The sequence below is a fragment of the Microtus oregoni genome, unplaced genomic scaffold, assembly GCF_018167655.1.
Source record: "Microtus oregoni isolate MIOR12 unplaced genomic scaffold, Mior012 000010F_ref0000083, whole genome shotgun sequence".
In the NCBI taxonomy this organism is placed as follows: domain Eukaryota; kingdom Metazoa; phylum Chordata; class Mammalia; order Rodentia; family Cricetidae; genus Microtus; species Microtus oregoni.
Window position 1 is genome coordinate 24,129,808 of NW_024543069.1, and position 17,129 is coordinate 24,146,936.

The following is a 17,129-nucleotide window of genomic DNA, read 5'->3' on the forward strand; positions in this document are numbered from 1 at the left end:
TGTTTGAAAATAAGTGTGCATACCTAATACTTTTGTGTGTTAAAGAGTGGGGATTGAACCTCTAGAGCGGCGTGTGCTAGATTTTGGAGTGTAGAGTGTGTGTGCCAGGCAAGTGTTGAACCACTGAGATAGGTCCATGCCCAATGTGCAAAATTTAACTTTTGAGCCGGGCGGTGGTGGCGCACGCCTTTAATCCCAGCACGCGGGAGGCAGAGGCAGGCAGTTCTCTGAGTTCGAGACCAGCCTGGTCTACAAGAGCCAGTTCCAGGACAGGCTCCAAAACCACAGAGAAACCCTGTCTCGAAAAACCAAAAAAAAAAAAAAAATTAGCTTTTGTTAGGTTTATTTTATTGCTATTGTTGTTCTGGTGAGTGCCAGCATGCGTACGGAAGTCTGAGGACAACTCTTAGGAGCCAATTCTCTCTCATGGCTCCTGGGGACCAAACTCAAACAGCCAGGCTCGTGTGCTAAGTGCTTTACCTGCTGGGCTCTCACAGGTGATGAGAAAGAGCAGTAGAGAAACAGCCAAAATGGACGCTTCATTAAGGGAAAGGTTTTCACAGTGGATTAGAGAGAGAAGACATCCAGAGGCATCTGGAAGAATCTAGAACAGAGAAAAAACCAGAGTGGGCATGGCCAGGGCTAGCCAAGTAGGGTGTGGGAAGATCACAGGGTGGGGGATGAGTAGCTGGGGTGGGGAAGGGCCAGGAGGCTGATGTGGAGTTTAAAATGCATAACGCTATTCAGATTAAGTTGATAAATGTGTGTGCACTACAGAAAACGGTTCCAGGCATATATGGTAGGAATGCTCCATTTCGAAATACAATGTGTATGCAATTTTAAAACTGAATGGATTTGCTTTTTCCTGAAAATCAAGCCAAGCTAAAGTTTTTTCAGAAAGGAACATTTTACTAAAGCGTAAGTGAAAACCCCTGGGGCAGGCAAGCTGCAAGTAAATCTCAGCAGCTGCCTGGAGGAGGAAAGAAGAAAAGCGCCTGCAGGGTGGGAGAGGGGTGGGGCAGGGATGGTGGATCGGCATCCCCAGGGTGAGGGTGGCGCTTTAGGGATATGCCACAATAATTAACGCTGCATATAGAATGCACACATTATCTGGCAAGCAACTTTTGCTCCTAAAGAGCTGGTTCTCTTAGGGAGACACTGATAAAGCCAAACCTTTCTCTTGAATCAAGGCTTACTGCTGGGGCCACTGTACGGGACAGGTGCTGCTCAAGTGACCTGTACTGGCGCAGGAGTCCAAAAGACACACAGCACCCTGTGGTCAGTGGGAAGCAGCCTATGGCACACCGCTTGTGATGATCTGGTCCATCTTGCAATCCTGGATCATGTTGGAGCACGCTCTGTCTTCCCATGACATACCTCACAGTCCTGAAACTCTCCTAAGAATCCGTCACAATTGAACTAAAAATGATCTGAAGGTGTCAAAGAGTCTAACTTAAAAGTAGACACTTACCTTTCATGTGCCTCTAAGACCTGGCCTTAGATAATACTCTGATTAACGGGGCTGCCCACCATGGTAGACAGGCTTTAAGAAAATAAGGCTCGATGACTCGGTGAGCTATTGATCAAAGAGAGTTTATTCACAGAGCTTTTCAGATACAAACAAAATAGTACTTTTTTTTTCCCTTTACAAAATGAATAATGAAGTAATTGTCGTATATAGCACAGTAGAATAATGGGCAAGGGAAACCAAGATCCAATAACTGGAGAGAGGCCTGCCTTCGCTCTCATACCTGCAACTGAATTCTCACCTACAGTGGACAAAAACTGTCCTGTTTTTATTTCCCACAAGGGTACTGCAGCAGAAGCTAATCAGATCACTACCGCGTGTCTTTGAATAGCATTGAAATACAAAGGCTTACCCCTAAAGAGCTGCAGAAACACTGCAGATGTGTGGCCGGCATAAAGCGTTTATGTAGGATATCAAAAATACTGCTAGAGCGGCTTTATTGGTCCATGGACTAGGCTTAATGTACGCTTTTATAAAGTGATGCTACTGTACTGATGGATATTTAAAAAACCAGGAGCAATGGTGCACAGCTGATCCCCTGTGCCGTGGTGTGATGACGTGTATATGCACACGCCTATGTGTGTGTGCATATGTGGATGACATGTGCGTATGTATGCATGTGCTTTTATGTGCTTTCAGGCTCAGTCCTCATCTTCAGGGAATGTCTGCTGCAGAGTACTTACCCTGCTTCCTAAGATAATACTGTGTCTACTAGCCCTTTGGACTCCCCTAGTCCTCGTCTTTTTGAAGGAGAACGAAAATGAGATCCTCGTTTGCATATATAGATTTGCTGTGTGTGTGATATACATTAACAATACTCTGTGGAATAGAAACACCCAATGTCCTGCAGTGTTTTTTAGCCTTTGGTCCATTTTCCTCCACGGTCCCATATTCTCCATGCTTCTGTCAACTTCCCCACCACCCTCCCTTCCTATAGAACATTCCAGATTCAGTCAAATTGCATTCTATTGACATTGTACTGGCTAGAACCACTATTCCACCTTGTGAAAGTAGCTGATGCTTTGGCCCCTTCAGTCCCCCGTGGTCCATCCTCTCCTCCACTTGCCTCCCGACAGCCTGGTCTCAGTAGGGGTAGTGCTTCTGCTTCTTGCCCGAGAAGCAAGCCAGCCACGTGCACAGCAGCATGGCGGCCGCAGCACCTGCGCCAGTGCAGTAGTAGGCCCAGCCGATTTCACACTTGCCTGGGGACAAAGCAGGGAGAGAAAAGCAGACAAGGATGAGTATGACCTGGAGAAGGCGTGGTTACATCTTCCAGTGTGCCCGCCACGGGAATGAAGAATGGAAGAATGGCTGTGTGCATCTCCACAGGTCCCAGGTCTCTGTCTCACGTCAGCTAAGAGAACCAGAGAATCTTTATGCCCTTCTACGCATGTCCACACTCATGGCTGCAGCAAAGGAGGAACGGCAACCACAAGGACATGAAGGATGATGACTATATCTGTTCTCACCTTTGTGCCAGACTTGCATGCATGTTAAGGCCAAAAAGGACAAAATACAGGAACAGTCCTCCTACAGAGGGGACCCATTTGAGGGACACATGCGGAACATGTCAAATGACCCATACTCTGTGATCTAAACTGGAGAACATGATCTCCCAGCTTGTCCTGGGGCTGAAACCCACTTTCAATTCAAAGACCATTTAATGGAGAACACAATGACCAGGTCGAAACAGGTCCTAACTGCCCAGAGTAATGACATACTTGAAACTAGAAAAATGTTGATTTTTTTTTCTCCATATGCTCGCTCATTGGGTTGATTCTTTTAACAGTGCTAGGAGATGGAATGTTGCTCACAGTCCTTCAAGTTCATGTAATTATTCAGAAATGGAGGCAGGGTTCAAACCAGCATAACAATCAGAAGTCTTTAATTCTAAATCGCTTGTCTGGGTTGATGGAGGGGGCTCTATGTTCCTGAACTTTGACGAAGGGTCGTTCATGAAACAGTCTTAGTCTGCAGCCCCTAATGTCACTCAGCTCAGAGCCTTTCTACTTCAGTCTCCATGGTGCTGGGCTTAGAGGCACGAGGTGCCATGTCTGGCTATCTTGTTTTGCAGTGACATCCGAGTTACTCTTTTTATATACATGGCACATGAGCCCTCTGTCTATTCCTTTGGTCTCTGTCCTTAGGCTCTAAACAGGAATAACTAGAACTATTTTTTCTTTCTGCATTTTTTTTGGGGGGGGGGCAGTGTTGGGGATGGACTCCAGAGCCTTGAGCATGCTAGACAAGTACTCTGCAGCTTTGACCATGCTAGACAAGTACTCTGCCCCTGAGCTGCATATCCGGAATGCTAACCCTTCTTTCCTCCCATTTTATCATCTTCCAACAGCAGCCAGCTGCCTCCTCTCTTTTATTCTTGCTTACATGTTATGTTAGATACCAACACACTTGTATCTAACAGGGACTGAATGTACCAACCACAAAAAAAACATGCCTCCTTTTTTCTCTAAGTTAATTTTTGCTTTGTTCATTTGTAAGATAATAACAATATCTCACTACCAAAATATCAAGAGTGTAGATCTATCAGGATACCTGAACTATTTTAACTAGACCTTTTCAGTTGCATGTCTAACTTGCTCCATGTACAGACACAGCCATGTGAGCTACTGGCTTGTATTAGCACTACAGGTAGAGGTGTTGTAATGAACAAAAAGGCAAAGATCACCCCATTTCTTGAAACTTCCATTCTAGAATGAGGCTGAATTGAATATACAAATAGATGGTATTTGTAAGCTATAGAAAGTTCTAGGGAGGAAACAAAGGCAGAGGAGGCATCAAGAGCGGCACAGCTGGCTGGAGAGTTTGCATACCATAGAAGCAGTCTCGGACATGACCCGGGCACACAGACAACACCACACTATCCAATCCCTGTCTCTAGTGCCATCCTTGATTTCCTCCTTCTCCATCCAGAGATGATGAGAAATAGTAACCATGTAGTTATTGCTTTTGCACAAAACCATTACACATTTGTTCTTCATGGGAATAAATAATAATGTGTTTGGTCTTCAGAGGAATGTGATACACAGGGTACCTAGGTATCATTCAGGCAGGAAACCAAAGTCAAGAAAAGCTGGAAGATGACACAGAGGCTCTGTATGAACGCACACTTCCCGCCCTATAAAGGGGCTCACTGTTTGCCTCTGGATGGACGCACACTTCCAGTTCTACATGGCTGAGGCACCCAGCCTTGAATGCAATCGTGCTTCCCTGCCTCTCCATCTCCGCTGCAAAATGACCAACAGTAGAACAGTTGACATTTTTTAAAAAATCAAGTCATTCTTTTTTAGATCTTTGAATTCTCAAAACTTGATCTCCTTTCTGTGACCCGTGGGGTCCTTGGTGAGCTGTTGTCTTCTCGGACCTGGGGGCCACCTTGTCTTCGGATTACACTGGGCAGCTTTATCTACAGCACTCTGGGCTTGGGGCTCTCCACACACTCCCTGCTCACCCAAAAACTCTATTTCCAGACCTTCAGGGAACTAGCTCCTTCTCAACACTAGTTCTCAAGGGTCAGACCACCCACCCCTACTTTTTTCCTCCTAGCGCCTACTGTCTCCTCTGCCTTGGCTTCTTCCACTGCACTTCCCAGGGCTTGCAAACACTGCGTGTGTATGCCCAAACCATTCTGTTTAGAATAGAGGCTGGAAGTTTCAAGACACGGGGATGGTCTTTGTTCCCTCCCATACCTCTGTCTACAATGCTTTACCCATCACAGACACTGGGTGAATCCCTGCAGAAGGAGAAGCAAAGTGAAAGAAAACCAGAAAGGAAGGAAGCAAAGCCGACAGGCATCCAGGCCTCCCGAAGAGCGAGTCTGGTGGTTTAACTCTAGTCCAGTTTTGGCACTGGACTTTAAAGGGAAGTTTTCCAACCCCATATCCAACATTGCTGCCTCCCACAGGCTACGCTGCATTTAACAAAATAATAGATTCGGAAGGTCACGTCTCCAGCTCGGGGTGTGTCCCCAGGCACAATGACCTACCCCAATACTGGTCAACTGGAGAAGTGTTTTTCAAGGATGACAGCATTCCTGTTTCATGGCCACATTTGCTGACAGCCACAAGCTGTGAGCCTTGGGAACCATCATCACTGTGAATTATTCGTTAGCCGAATTAAATAAATCTAGAAGGACGAATTAGCAGGCAGCTAAGAGTAGCCAGTGGCTTAGAACCTTTCCAAGAGTCAGCAAAATGTGTGGTCTCTCTCTGTCCCACACAGGGCTCATAACGTGGAAGGCCACCCATCGCTCATCGTTAACGGATATTGACCTACGCACAGCCCCTGACCTAATGCAGAAGGCAGAGTGTATTAATGATTGGACGCGTACTCAAGAAAGAGTAGCCGTCCTGGGTAATTACTGGAGAATGTACATGTCACTGTAGCTGCGTCTCTTTAAGATGATAAAAGGAGCTACGGAAGGGCCAGCAATCACAGAGCCAAGGTGAGAGGGATATCACCCACGCCGTTTACTGCAGGGGTGTCGGAAGTTTCAGGTCTAGGGGTCCTTAACTGTGGAGAGCTGCAGCTGTTGGCACTGTGCTCTACCCAGCCCTTTGGATACTAGTCAAAGCTTCCGTTTGTATTTTTGTGAGGGACCCACAGCTGTGAGCCTGTTCCACCTTGACTGGAGGTCAGAGAGTTGGAACTTATTTTTGCTTTTTCAAAGCTGATGACAACAGGTGTGGCTTTAAATGAAAAATTCTGACCTAGGGTGTGGTTAATTAGTATTTGGAGTATAGAGGTGGATCCACTCCACCTGGACCATCATGATAATGAAGTCTGTTGCATCCCATCTCTCCTTTCGGAGTGAAGTATATAGGCGTGTAGAAAACAAACAAGGTGAGTTCAGTATTCACTGAATGCCCCTTGCAATGCTATTCTGTATCTCTGTCTCTTATTTCTATCATATCTATGTTCCTTTTGCTTAATAATTCTAATCATCACGCTCCTACCCTGTAATGTACAAGTCACATTGAAGCTGGTCTTCGACAATATTTGACCTCTTACAGTTTATACTGCAGCTTTCTCCCCTCCCAGGGTCCATGAGAGATTAGAGACAACTTTCCTCCCCTCTGATAGTTATAGTTCCCTCTGGCATGGCTGTAGTCGATGGTAGACTTAGGACTGGTGTGCCATTGTCAACACTGATGGCTTCTTTCCTCCTTCATGGACTTATTCTGCAGCATAAGGAAGCTTCCAGATCATCTGAGAGTTCAGGCTGGTCCTTACATCAAGCTGTCATGTGCCTCCCCGCCCTGGTGTTTGCTACCTTGATGTCTGTTTAAGGAGGCCGCTTGTTTGTTTCCCGGCTGCCCGGCAGCTCGGACCTAAAATGATCACACAGAAACTATATTATTTAAAACGCTGATTGGCCCATTAGCTCTAGCTTCTTATTGGCTAACTCTTATATGTTAATTTAGCCCATTTCTATTAATCTGTGTATTACCATGAGGCTGTGGCTTACTGGGTAAAGTTTAGGCATCTGTTTCCAGCGGGGGTACATGGCTTCTCTCTTACTCTGCCCTTCTTTCTCCCAGCATTCAGTTCGGTTTTCCCCACCTACCTAAGTTCTGCCCTATCAACAGGCCAAGGCAGTTTCTTTATTCACCAATGGTATTCCTACACACACACACACACACACACACACACGGGAATCTCTCATCAGATGTCTTCCTTCCTGGTTTCTCCTAGGTACATTTCATGTGTGTGCATATGGGTGTTCATGTGTATATGGAAGCCAGAGGTCAGCCCTTAATAGTTACTCTTTAGGAGCTGTCTACCTTGTTTGTGAATGCATGCTCTCTCATTTGCCTGGATCTCACAAGGGTTCATCAGCAAGCCCCAGGGATCTGTGTGGCTCCACCAGGGCAGGCCCTTCACATGGTTTCTGGTCCTCATACTTGCACAGCGAGCACTACTGCCAACCATCTTCCCAGGCCACCTTGACACATTCCCTTGAACACAACTTTGCATTTAAAGGTCTGCTCTGATGAACTAGATCCAAGACAGCCATGGGTGAAGCAGGCTTTTCTCATCTGACTTTATCAGAGGCCCGTGAAGTGTCTTCAGTTGTTGAAGGTTTGCCCTCCTTACTCACCATGCACCCACTCGCAACTTGTCATCTCTGAAAGACTAAGGAGAGAATATCGGGAGTGGGGGTATGGAGAGTGCAGTATCTGTCTGCATTACCAGCTTCCTGGGGCAAGCACCGTTCTTTGTTTTGGCCTGAGTGTACTTGTAACTTACCATTGCCGTATCTTAAAACCTACAGTCAACCCAGGAGACCAGGTGCATGAATAGTGAGTGGACACTAAATAAAGATTCTCAAAGTGTTTGAGGATGTGAGAAAATATGTCCCCTGACTAAGCACATGCCATACAATTTCCGTGATTAAAATTCAGCAACTGGCTAAGAGTCAATATGAGCATCTTAAATTTAGTTTGCTTTAAAAGAAAAATATCCCATTATTTCAGACACAAAGAACTCCACTGACTCACAAAATCTCGTCAAACTTGCCTCAAACACATACATATGTGCACAGGCATGAACATATTCATGCATGGATGCATGCAAGCACTTGCAAATGTTTGTGAATACTATATGGATACATGTCTGTACACACGTACATGAATGTATATGTTCTCACACACTTTCTGAGAAGCAAACCATAGATAGCCAGGATTAGCCTGGTAAGAGTAAAGACATGAGCCCCTCTGAAGAAATGCTAACTGGTCAATCCCTGATTTGTTTTATTTATTTGCCTCTATGGGTGTGCGCAGTCCTGAGGAGGCCAGAATTAGAGTTACAGGCAGTTGTGAGCTGCAAGCGCTCTCAACCACTGAAGAGTTTCTCCACCCCCAACTGGGGGATTCCTGACCCTTCCTCTATGGTGATCTATTTCTCCCTGGCTTGCCCTTCCTGTCTTCATGTTTCTGCCCTTTTCTGCTTTCATCACCTCATTCATTGATCCAACAGATGTTTACTGAGCGATGGCTGTTTCAAGTCGGGTGCCGTGGACTTGGCTGACTCTGCTTTCAGAGGAGAGGCCGCCTAGTCCAGAAGACACCCATTAAACAGGGCTCACACGATTACGTAATGGCAAGTGTGGGATGGGCTTGGAGAAACACTCCAGGATGCTGAGACAGCAAAGCTGGGGACACCTGCAGAGCGTGGTCAGTGAGCTGAAGGGGTGCATGGCCTAACTCGGAAGGGACATTGAAGCAGAGCCCTGGCAGCTGAGGAAGGGCACACCAGGCACACATGTGGGAGGCCGCCACAGAGAAATGGGGATAGAGTTAGGGCTTGCGAACACATTGTTCAACACGAGGTATGGGTACTCTGTACTTGCACTACCAGGGACGGGCAAGAGGAATGCTTCTCAGCTTGAGAGCTTCACGTTCACAGAGCGCTCCTCTGATTTTTTTACTTCTGCTCTAAGATAGATACATTAGATATTCTACGTTCACAAATAATCCTGATTCTCCAATTATTTTTTTTAAAACCAGTCAGGAACTGGAAATATCACGGCAAATACCACTACACAGTTGGTCTCCTGAAGTCTGCTTTCTGTTGGGTGTTCACATCAGTTAAACATATAGCACATACATATAGAACATGCCTCCTATAAGAAATAGCTCATCAAAGTAGCCTCAAACGTATACAGAAGTGCACACAGGTATGCGTGCACATACATATACAGACACACAAGCATCCACATATCCACACGCAAACGCGACTGTGCACACCCCTTTGGTGAAGCAAGATCAGCCTGAGGTGTCAAGACTTAGGCCTGTCTGAGGAGACTGAAGCACTAGTGTCCCGAGGCGTCCTCAACTCTTGATTCTTTCTCATGGTGGCAAACTAGGCCTAGGAGGACATTTTGTTGTTGGTGTTGCTGTTATTACCTCATGAAAAGACGAATGCAGAGGTGAACTGTCTGAACTGGATCTGCTGGCCAGAGACGCGACAATACAGTCCAGACCTCTTCAAAGGAAAAGAAAATCAGAAGAATCTACTCTGAACTCGGTTTCCTGCCTAGAACCCAACACTCGATACTAGAGACGCAAAAATTAGCAACGTGTCTTACAGCTGCAGAATTAAAAACGTCTTCCAGGATACATTAGGCCACTAGCAAAGAGGAAGTCTCTACATTCCTATGTTTTAAAGAGCAAGGTATGCTATGAGTTGTAAAGGAACTAAATTAAACCAGGAAATAGGGGCCCCTCTCTCTTGGCCTCCCCACTCCGCGTGTCAGGGCAATAATGCTTGTTATTATAAAGCAAACAGAAAGCATTTTACCAGAGGGTGAGTTTGGTCTGTGATCTTTCAGGAAATTAGAGAGGCAAATCTGTTTAAACTTTCCCTTTTGCACCCCGTGACGCTTCGTCAAACAGGACTCCAAGCCTGCCTGCTTGGCAAATTGCTGCTTTCAACATCGGGGAATAGTCTTCTTGACAGCTAAAATAGAGGTTAATGGGACAGAGCTGCGCACCGCAGCCACCTGCCAAGTCTGCAGACAAAGGCTCCCTGGCAGTATTCCAGGGCCGTACCCGGTGGCGGGGCACAGGGTGAAGTGAGGTGTGGCTGGCTTTTGCGGGTGATTCAATTTAGTTTTATTGTACTGCTTTTGGAAGTAATAAGAGACAAGGAAGGAATGAAAAGGACCCTACAGCAGATCCAACTCACTGGAGCTCCCCCCGCCCCCCATCTTCTTGTCTTTGACCTTGTAATAGAACCTCCACTTTTTCATTAATTAGTTCAATTCATATTTCATACTCTAGATGTGATTGCACTGGCCTGTTTCTTTCTGTATGCTGATGCTCAATACCACACACAATGCCTGGACCCCCAAAGGCAATCGATACCCATTTGTGCCATGAGTGGATATCAGACTTTATGCCAGGACTGTAAATAGAAATTCAACGTTTATAATTTTTTAATAGCTGTTAGCTGAAGACTGCAAGGAAGGGGTCCAATGGGGAGGGGCCCTTCATTTAATTGTTTTTTCGCAAGATATTTTTTAGGAAATTAGAGATGCAAATCCATTTGTATCTTCTTGATTCCTCAACTTGATTCTCACTTCTCAGAAGTATCTAGCTCCCGATAGGATGAGTAACTTGTCCCATAGCTCTAGTAAACATCAAACTTGATCATGAACTTGGGTCCAATTAATCACAGAGCTTCCTCTTGGGTTCAGCTATTGTATAAGGAAGGTTTAGGTTGACACTACTTTTCTTGTGAGTTACAGATGCTTCAGTGGAACCTATGTGCCAGAGGGAAAATGTCATATTTTCTCTTACCCTTTGATTTTTCCAGTCTTTTTAGAAGATTCTCCCCTGTCTACTTTAACTGTTTCTAGTTAAATGAAGGATCTGCCTTTTGAAGATTTAACATCTGGTCACTGAGCCAGTCACACGGCGCTGGGCACTCTCTCGGCAACCTGTTGTAGGGAGGTGCTGTACTAGCTTTCCTTGGGGAGACATCGGTTGCTGTTCTTCCTGTGATCTGTGAGTCTATGCCTAAATAAACAACCCTTTATTATACCAGTTCTGAGCTAGTGCGGGATTTCTTTTTAGCGTTCGTCTTTTCATTAGCATACCAATATATAAATGTAAAGTTTAGATAGGGAAGAAGCAGGCATGTCTGACCTTATTCTTTCTGCTGTACAAAGAACAAAGGCAAGAAAGCAAAGGATCAATGGAAAGAGGTAGCAAATACTATATAGACTTAAATACCACAGAAAGTCAGGTCCTTCCTACGGCTTCATAGTCGGACCCTTTTCTTATGTATGTTAACCAAAGCATAAAATAAGTTTATTGTCTACAGAATAATGTCAAAACCAAAGTTAAGCAAACTTCAATAAGAAAATAAGATACAGATGCACACACACACACACACACACACACGAAATGGAGGGGGCATGCTTCCAAGTCTATGGAAACAGAAATTAATAAATAATATGGTTGGGAGGATAGTTCCATCCGTAAAGAACCTGCCACACAAATACCAGATCTGAGTTCATCTCCCCAGCAAACACCTAAAAGCACTGTGTGCTCGTGACCCCAGGTTTGGGGTTAGAGCAGGCAGACCACTGGAGTTCACTGTCCAGCAGGTCCAGCCAAATCTAGAACCAGGTTCAGGGAGAGACCCTTCTCCCCAGATAGGTGGAGAGTCATTGAGGAAGATATCTGACATCACTCTCTGTCCGCCGCACATGCCTGCACATGCGCACGCGCACACACACACATTAATAAACATGAATGGTATGCAAAATGAAAAACTGATATCATGACCACTCCCTCTCCAAAGTGGAAGGTCAAATTGGGTGGCAGGCATAACCTACCATTAAACAACAGCTATAGCCTATTGATCCTTTTTACTCTGAAACTTTCTGAATCAAAATATTGATCTTCTTTTATCCTACACTGCAAGTATGGCAGTGTAGGAGAGTGACCACGGGACAGCTCTGCAGTCTGGGCACTCCGACTGCATCCTACTAAGGGAGTCACAGCTAACTACGCCAACTGAGCAAACCGTCTACAAATTAAGTCACCGACGATTAAGACGACATGCTAGCTTTAGTCCTGCGATCCGGTTGTGAATCGACAGGTAAATTAGACCTGCGTGCAGACTCTCGGTGTCTGGGGAGGAGGGGACAGAGTGTCAATCCAGACTCCTGGGAGGAGCCATAAAGTGTGCCAAGGCAGCACTCGGGGGCACAGGGGGCCCATGTTCCTCAACAAACATCTCCGATCCTGAAAGATGAAGTAGGTTTATACTCCGGGTGGGAGACAACGCTTTCCGAAGAATGAAAGTTTTTCTAGCTGATACAGTTGAAAGACAAGGAAACGGTAATCTCCACAGAGAATTACCACAGGGCTTTTAGTGCCACCAAAGAGGTCCCCAGGCAGCAGTGCCAATGCTTCAGGCAAGACAGGAAGGCAGGAGGAAGGAGGGTGGGTATTGTGAAGGTGCTGAACCTGAATGCAACAGAGCTTCCTTTCAATTCAGGACTCGCCCAGAACCAGGGCATCCTTCCTCTGTTTTCCTGACCTTTGTCTTCCCTCGCTTCTGCCACCGAGGGAGTGTATCACAGGGTCATAGACTTCGGCACTGGAGAAATTTTTGAAAAGAATGGCACAGGTCAAGATTGGTGATCTTATTCAGAAAAGGGCCTGACAGTAAATATTTTAGTTAAAAAGCAATCACAGATACCAACTATGTCAGTGAGCACTGCTGCCTGCCAATGAAATCTAATTTACAGAAGCATGCAGAGCAAATTTGGCCCATCGCTTGCCAGCCCTGGATCTGGGCCATCTCCTGTGTTCTATACACGAGCATAGTTGTCTAGGACACTGGTGACTGTCCCAGATCTCTCAGAAGTGGTCTCCTCAGCATGCTACTGGTCTGCTGGATTTGTTTATGATATATAATGTCCTGATCCACATATGAAAGAAGGCTAGTGTTGCTGCTAACCACAGCCATTCAATCTTGACTCTTTGCCTATATACTATATACAACCTGTATGGACTTGCTGTGTCTGTCACTATTCTCTTGTCTATGACAGGCTACCTGACCAAGGAGATGTAGAGGAAGGAGAATCATGTGGGCTCCTGGTTTTGGGAGCGTTCGGTCCATTGGGTGGGGAAGGCATGGCCGAGCAGTGCCTTGGCAGACTGAGCCTATGGCAGAGCTGCTTAAGGGGGCCAGAAAAGGAAGGTTAGACAAAGAAACTAGAATTAGGGTGGGCTGTAACTTCAAAGGCCTGCTTTCAGCCACCTATCCATGCCAGCTGGCTAGGCCCCACCTCCTAAAGGTCTCTTAACCCTCTCAAAACAGCACACAGTCTAAGAATGTGTTCCAGCACACAAGAGTGTGTGTTGGGGGTGGAGTGGGACATTTAACAGAATCATGACACCTCCTTTTTTAAAAAGAAAGGATTATTTTTATTTTATGTGTGTGGGTTTTGCCTGCATGTACGTATGGGCATCACATGTATGCAATTACTACCGAGGCCAGAAAAGGACACTGGCTCCCTGGAACTGGAGTTACAGAAGGTTGTGAGCCACCACATGGGAGCTAAGAGCTGAACTTGGGTCCTTCTTTCTTGGACACCTTCATTCTTTAAAGTAATTTCACATGCTTGAAGAAAAAGCATAGAGTTGTTTAAGAAAAATAAACCAGTGTCATATTTCATCAGCAAACTACCATATCTGGGCACATCATCAGGTCTTTAGGATCGACTGATTTTAGAATCACAGGTTTGACTTGGCTGAAAATCAAAGTACTCTTCCCTGCAGCGTGGTATCTACAGTGTATAAACATGTATACACACATGTATACACACTGTTTCTGGTTCTTATCCCCCTCAGAGTGAACTAGCATATCTATGTACATTGGAGCAGGTATTATAAGTTGTCTGGAGATGAAATAAAATATAGACGAAAATATAGGGAGGCTATATGAAAACACTAGAGTGGTTTTAATAGGGAGCTGGACAGACTTTGAGACTGGTCTCTTCAGAGAGCCCTGGAGTCATTCCTTCTTTGAGTGCTAAGGACGACTCAAGCCAACAAAAATTACTTACGGTTTTATGTGGCGGTGTGAAAGAAAATGGCCCCCAAAGGGAGTGGCACTATTAAGACGTGTGGCTTTGTTGGAGTAGTTGTATTCTTGTTAGAGGAAGAATGTCACTGTGGAGGCAGACTTTGGGGTCTCATATATGCTCAAGATACTGTCCATTGTCTCAGAGCACTTCTTGTTACTTGTGAGTCAAGCTGAAAGAACTCTCAGTTCCTTCTCCAGCACCATGTCTGCCTGCACACTGTTGTGTTTCCCACCATGGCAATAATGGACTGAACCTCTGAACGTAAGTGAGCCACCACAATGAAATGCTTTCCTTTATAAAAGTTGCCATGGTCATAGTATCTCTTCACAGCAATAGAAACCCTAACTAAAACAGCTTACTTATAGAGTAACGGGTGGGTGGAGGTTACAGGCAGGAGTGTGGGTCTTCTCAAAGGGGCCACAGTGGACGGTCCAAACCCAGCACAGACGTTAGCTCCTTCTTAGCTTAGTGGATGAAAATTCCTGGGGAAAAGTTGTCTCTGAAAAGGCATGACTAGTTAGAAGAAACATAGTGGTGTGGGAAGACTGGAAGCTTGCAGGACCAGAGGCTAATTGCCTAGCTTGGGCTATATTTAAGGTCCCTCCAAGGAGCCATTCCTTGCCTACATCTATCTGTGTTGGGACTAATATCCATTGACTAATAGACAGAACCCTTTAGGAATCTGCTAACATAGCAGACGATGAACTTCCACCAACCCAAAAGTCAAAAATATCATCAGAGAGCAAATTGCTTTATTCATAACTTTCTGTGTTCTGCAGCTATAAAGCTTCATGAAATTGCTTCCACGTGTGAGTATGGAACCTGGAGTGACCTAGCTGTGTATTTTCCAGGCCTCAGTCATTCTAATTTGGCTGTAGAATAAACTATCCCTCACTGCCTTTGACCTGAGAACAGCGTATTTGCATTGATAACTGCACCGTTGGAGCCCCTCCTGGACCTTCCCAGTCAATACACTCTAGCCTCTCACTGAAGCTGTATGCACTTATACATCAGCAATCAACACATCCAGCTGTGATAATCCTCTGTAACCTGGCACGGCTGAATTCATGAAGACGGTGGTGGCATTTTGACTCCGGAGAGAGTTGTGTACAACAAGAAGTAAACCATGAGTGGAAGGAAGATACTGATAGAACAAAAGGAGCAAGGAACACAGTGAGGATGGTCTAGGTGATGCTACTCAATCCATCAAACGTCTCTGACTCCTGAGGTTTCCTTTCACATCGCAACAAGCCTATTCATTTTTCCCTTGGTGTCAGATTGACCCAGGGCCCTCCCTCCACACTTTACACTAAATGCAGGTTCTGCATCCCTCCATCCTGGCATGGCAGGAAGACAACATAACCACTGGAGGGAAGTTACCCACCCAACCTTCTTTTGGTCCACATGCCTAAGAACTCCAAATACTCAGGTTCCTTTAAAAATACAGTGATATTAGGACGGGTGAAATGGCTCCCACAATTCTCTGGGACACCCCAGACACATCTATTGATATACATCTTTGCACTGTCCATGTGAAAAGCAGTTTCCCCTTTGTCATATCGATTAGCTGAGTATCTGGCAGCCCAGGCGCTATTAGTCTTTACCCCTTAACACTGCAGTCAACCTAAAAGCTTTACTAGAGATGTCTACCATTTGGGAGACACTGTCGCATGAACAGAGGTGGCTTTTGTGTCCACACCATGAAGCGACACAGAAATTGATCATCTTTGGGGATGATTAAAATAACCAGCAAGACTTTGTCCAGTTTACTGACCAAAGACCACCAAGGTCATTGTTAGTTTCTGTCTGGGGCTGCTTTTAATAAAAGCAAAGACTTCCTGGGAAACTCAGCTCTTTGGTTTCTGGGTGGCCCTAAAGAAAGAGTCAAAACCCCAAGTCTGTTTCCCAGTGCTGTTGCTCGGCGAGGTCCAGGGCAGTTTTGTCCCAACCTGTGGGGAGATGGACAGCCTTCAACTGTGATGGTCCCCCACTCCGTCGGTCACTGTCACATTTCCACTGAACACCGAGCAGAGTCTGCACACTCTCTGCTGGCCCTGAGCTATGTGGAACCCTGTGGCCGCAGGCAGGACTTTGACGCTGCTTAGCTGGCCCTCTCTGGGAGTTTTTCCTCAACAGTCTTGCCATGCTTGGAAGTCAAATCAAAGAAATATAGTTAAGCCAAATACAGTCAGGCCCAATCTTTTGATTCCTTCTGGTAAATTCCAATACCCTCTGTAAAATTATGACAGATGGTGAGTGGCTAGACACTCTTTTTCGAAGACCTCACTTCCAAGATATAAATAAAAGCAAGCCTCATAGCAAATCCTGGTGTACACAAACTTATTCAACAAACAGTTATCAGAAAGCAAAAGCGAAACAACTCAAGGCATGGTGCCATGTGTCTGTTAACACCAAGGTTTGGAAGGCAGAAAGGCAGGAAGATCCCAGGTTCAAAGCCAGCCTGTGCTACACACACTGTGAAACAAAACAAACTAAAGCAAACAAAAGATACACGCAAGTCTTGCTCATCAAACTGTTTTTCTGTGTGTGGACCACAAGCCAAAGACTAAAACAGACTCTTTGAGAATGATTCGATGGTGGATACCATTCTAAGCAGAAGGCCATACCTGACTCCATCACTAAACGTGGACTGGTTATCAGAGTACTGCTGCATGTTCTCTGGTAAGGAAACTGCCTTTGACAAAGTCCCCCAAATATTCTATCGTTCCTTGCTCCTCTTGAGAATGGTGGAGATTCCCAGCTTCACGTACCACAAACCAGAGATGGTGCCTTGGAGCAGGAGGTCTCCGTGTGAGCTTGCCTCCCCACTGTGGCTGCATATGTTGGGGTTGGGATTGCTCAGAACCTAGGCCATACAGGTTGATAAATCTAAATATCACTCATGGTTGCAATAATGGTCTATTCCTAGATGGATGCTAGCATCCTCTCAGGAAAGGATGGGGAGATTCTCTG

At 45.5% G+C, this 17,129-nt stretch overlaps 1 protein-coding gene across 1 annotated transcript in view; it reads right to left on the reverse strand.

Moving 5' to 3' along the window:
- Positions 1–1,577: 1,577 nt before the first annotated feature.
- Positions 1,578–17,129, reverse strand: part of Lhfpl6 (LHFPL tetraspan subfamily member 6) — a 186,530-nt gene continuing 170,978 nt past the window's right edge. The window contains exon 4 of the mRNA XM_041659512.1: positions 1,578–2,730. Within this exon, the coding sequence (XP_041515446.1) occupies positions 2,612–2,730 (119 nt within the window). The 3' untranslated portion in view covers positions 1,578–2,611. The remainder of the gene's footprint in view (positions 2,731–17,129) is intronic.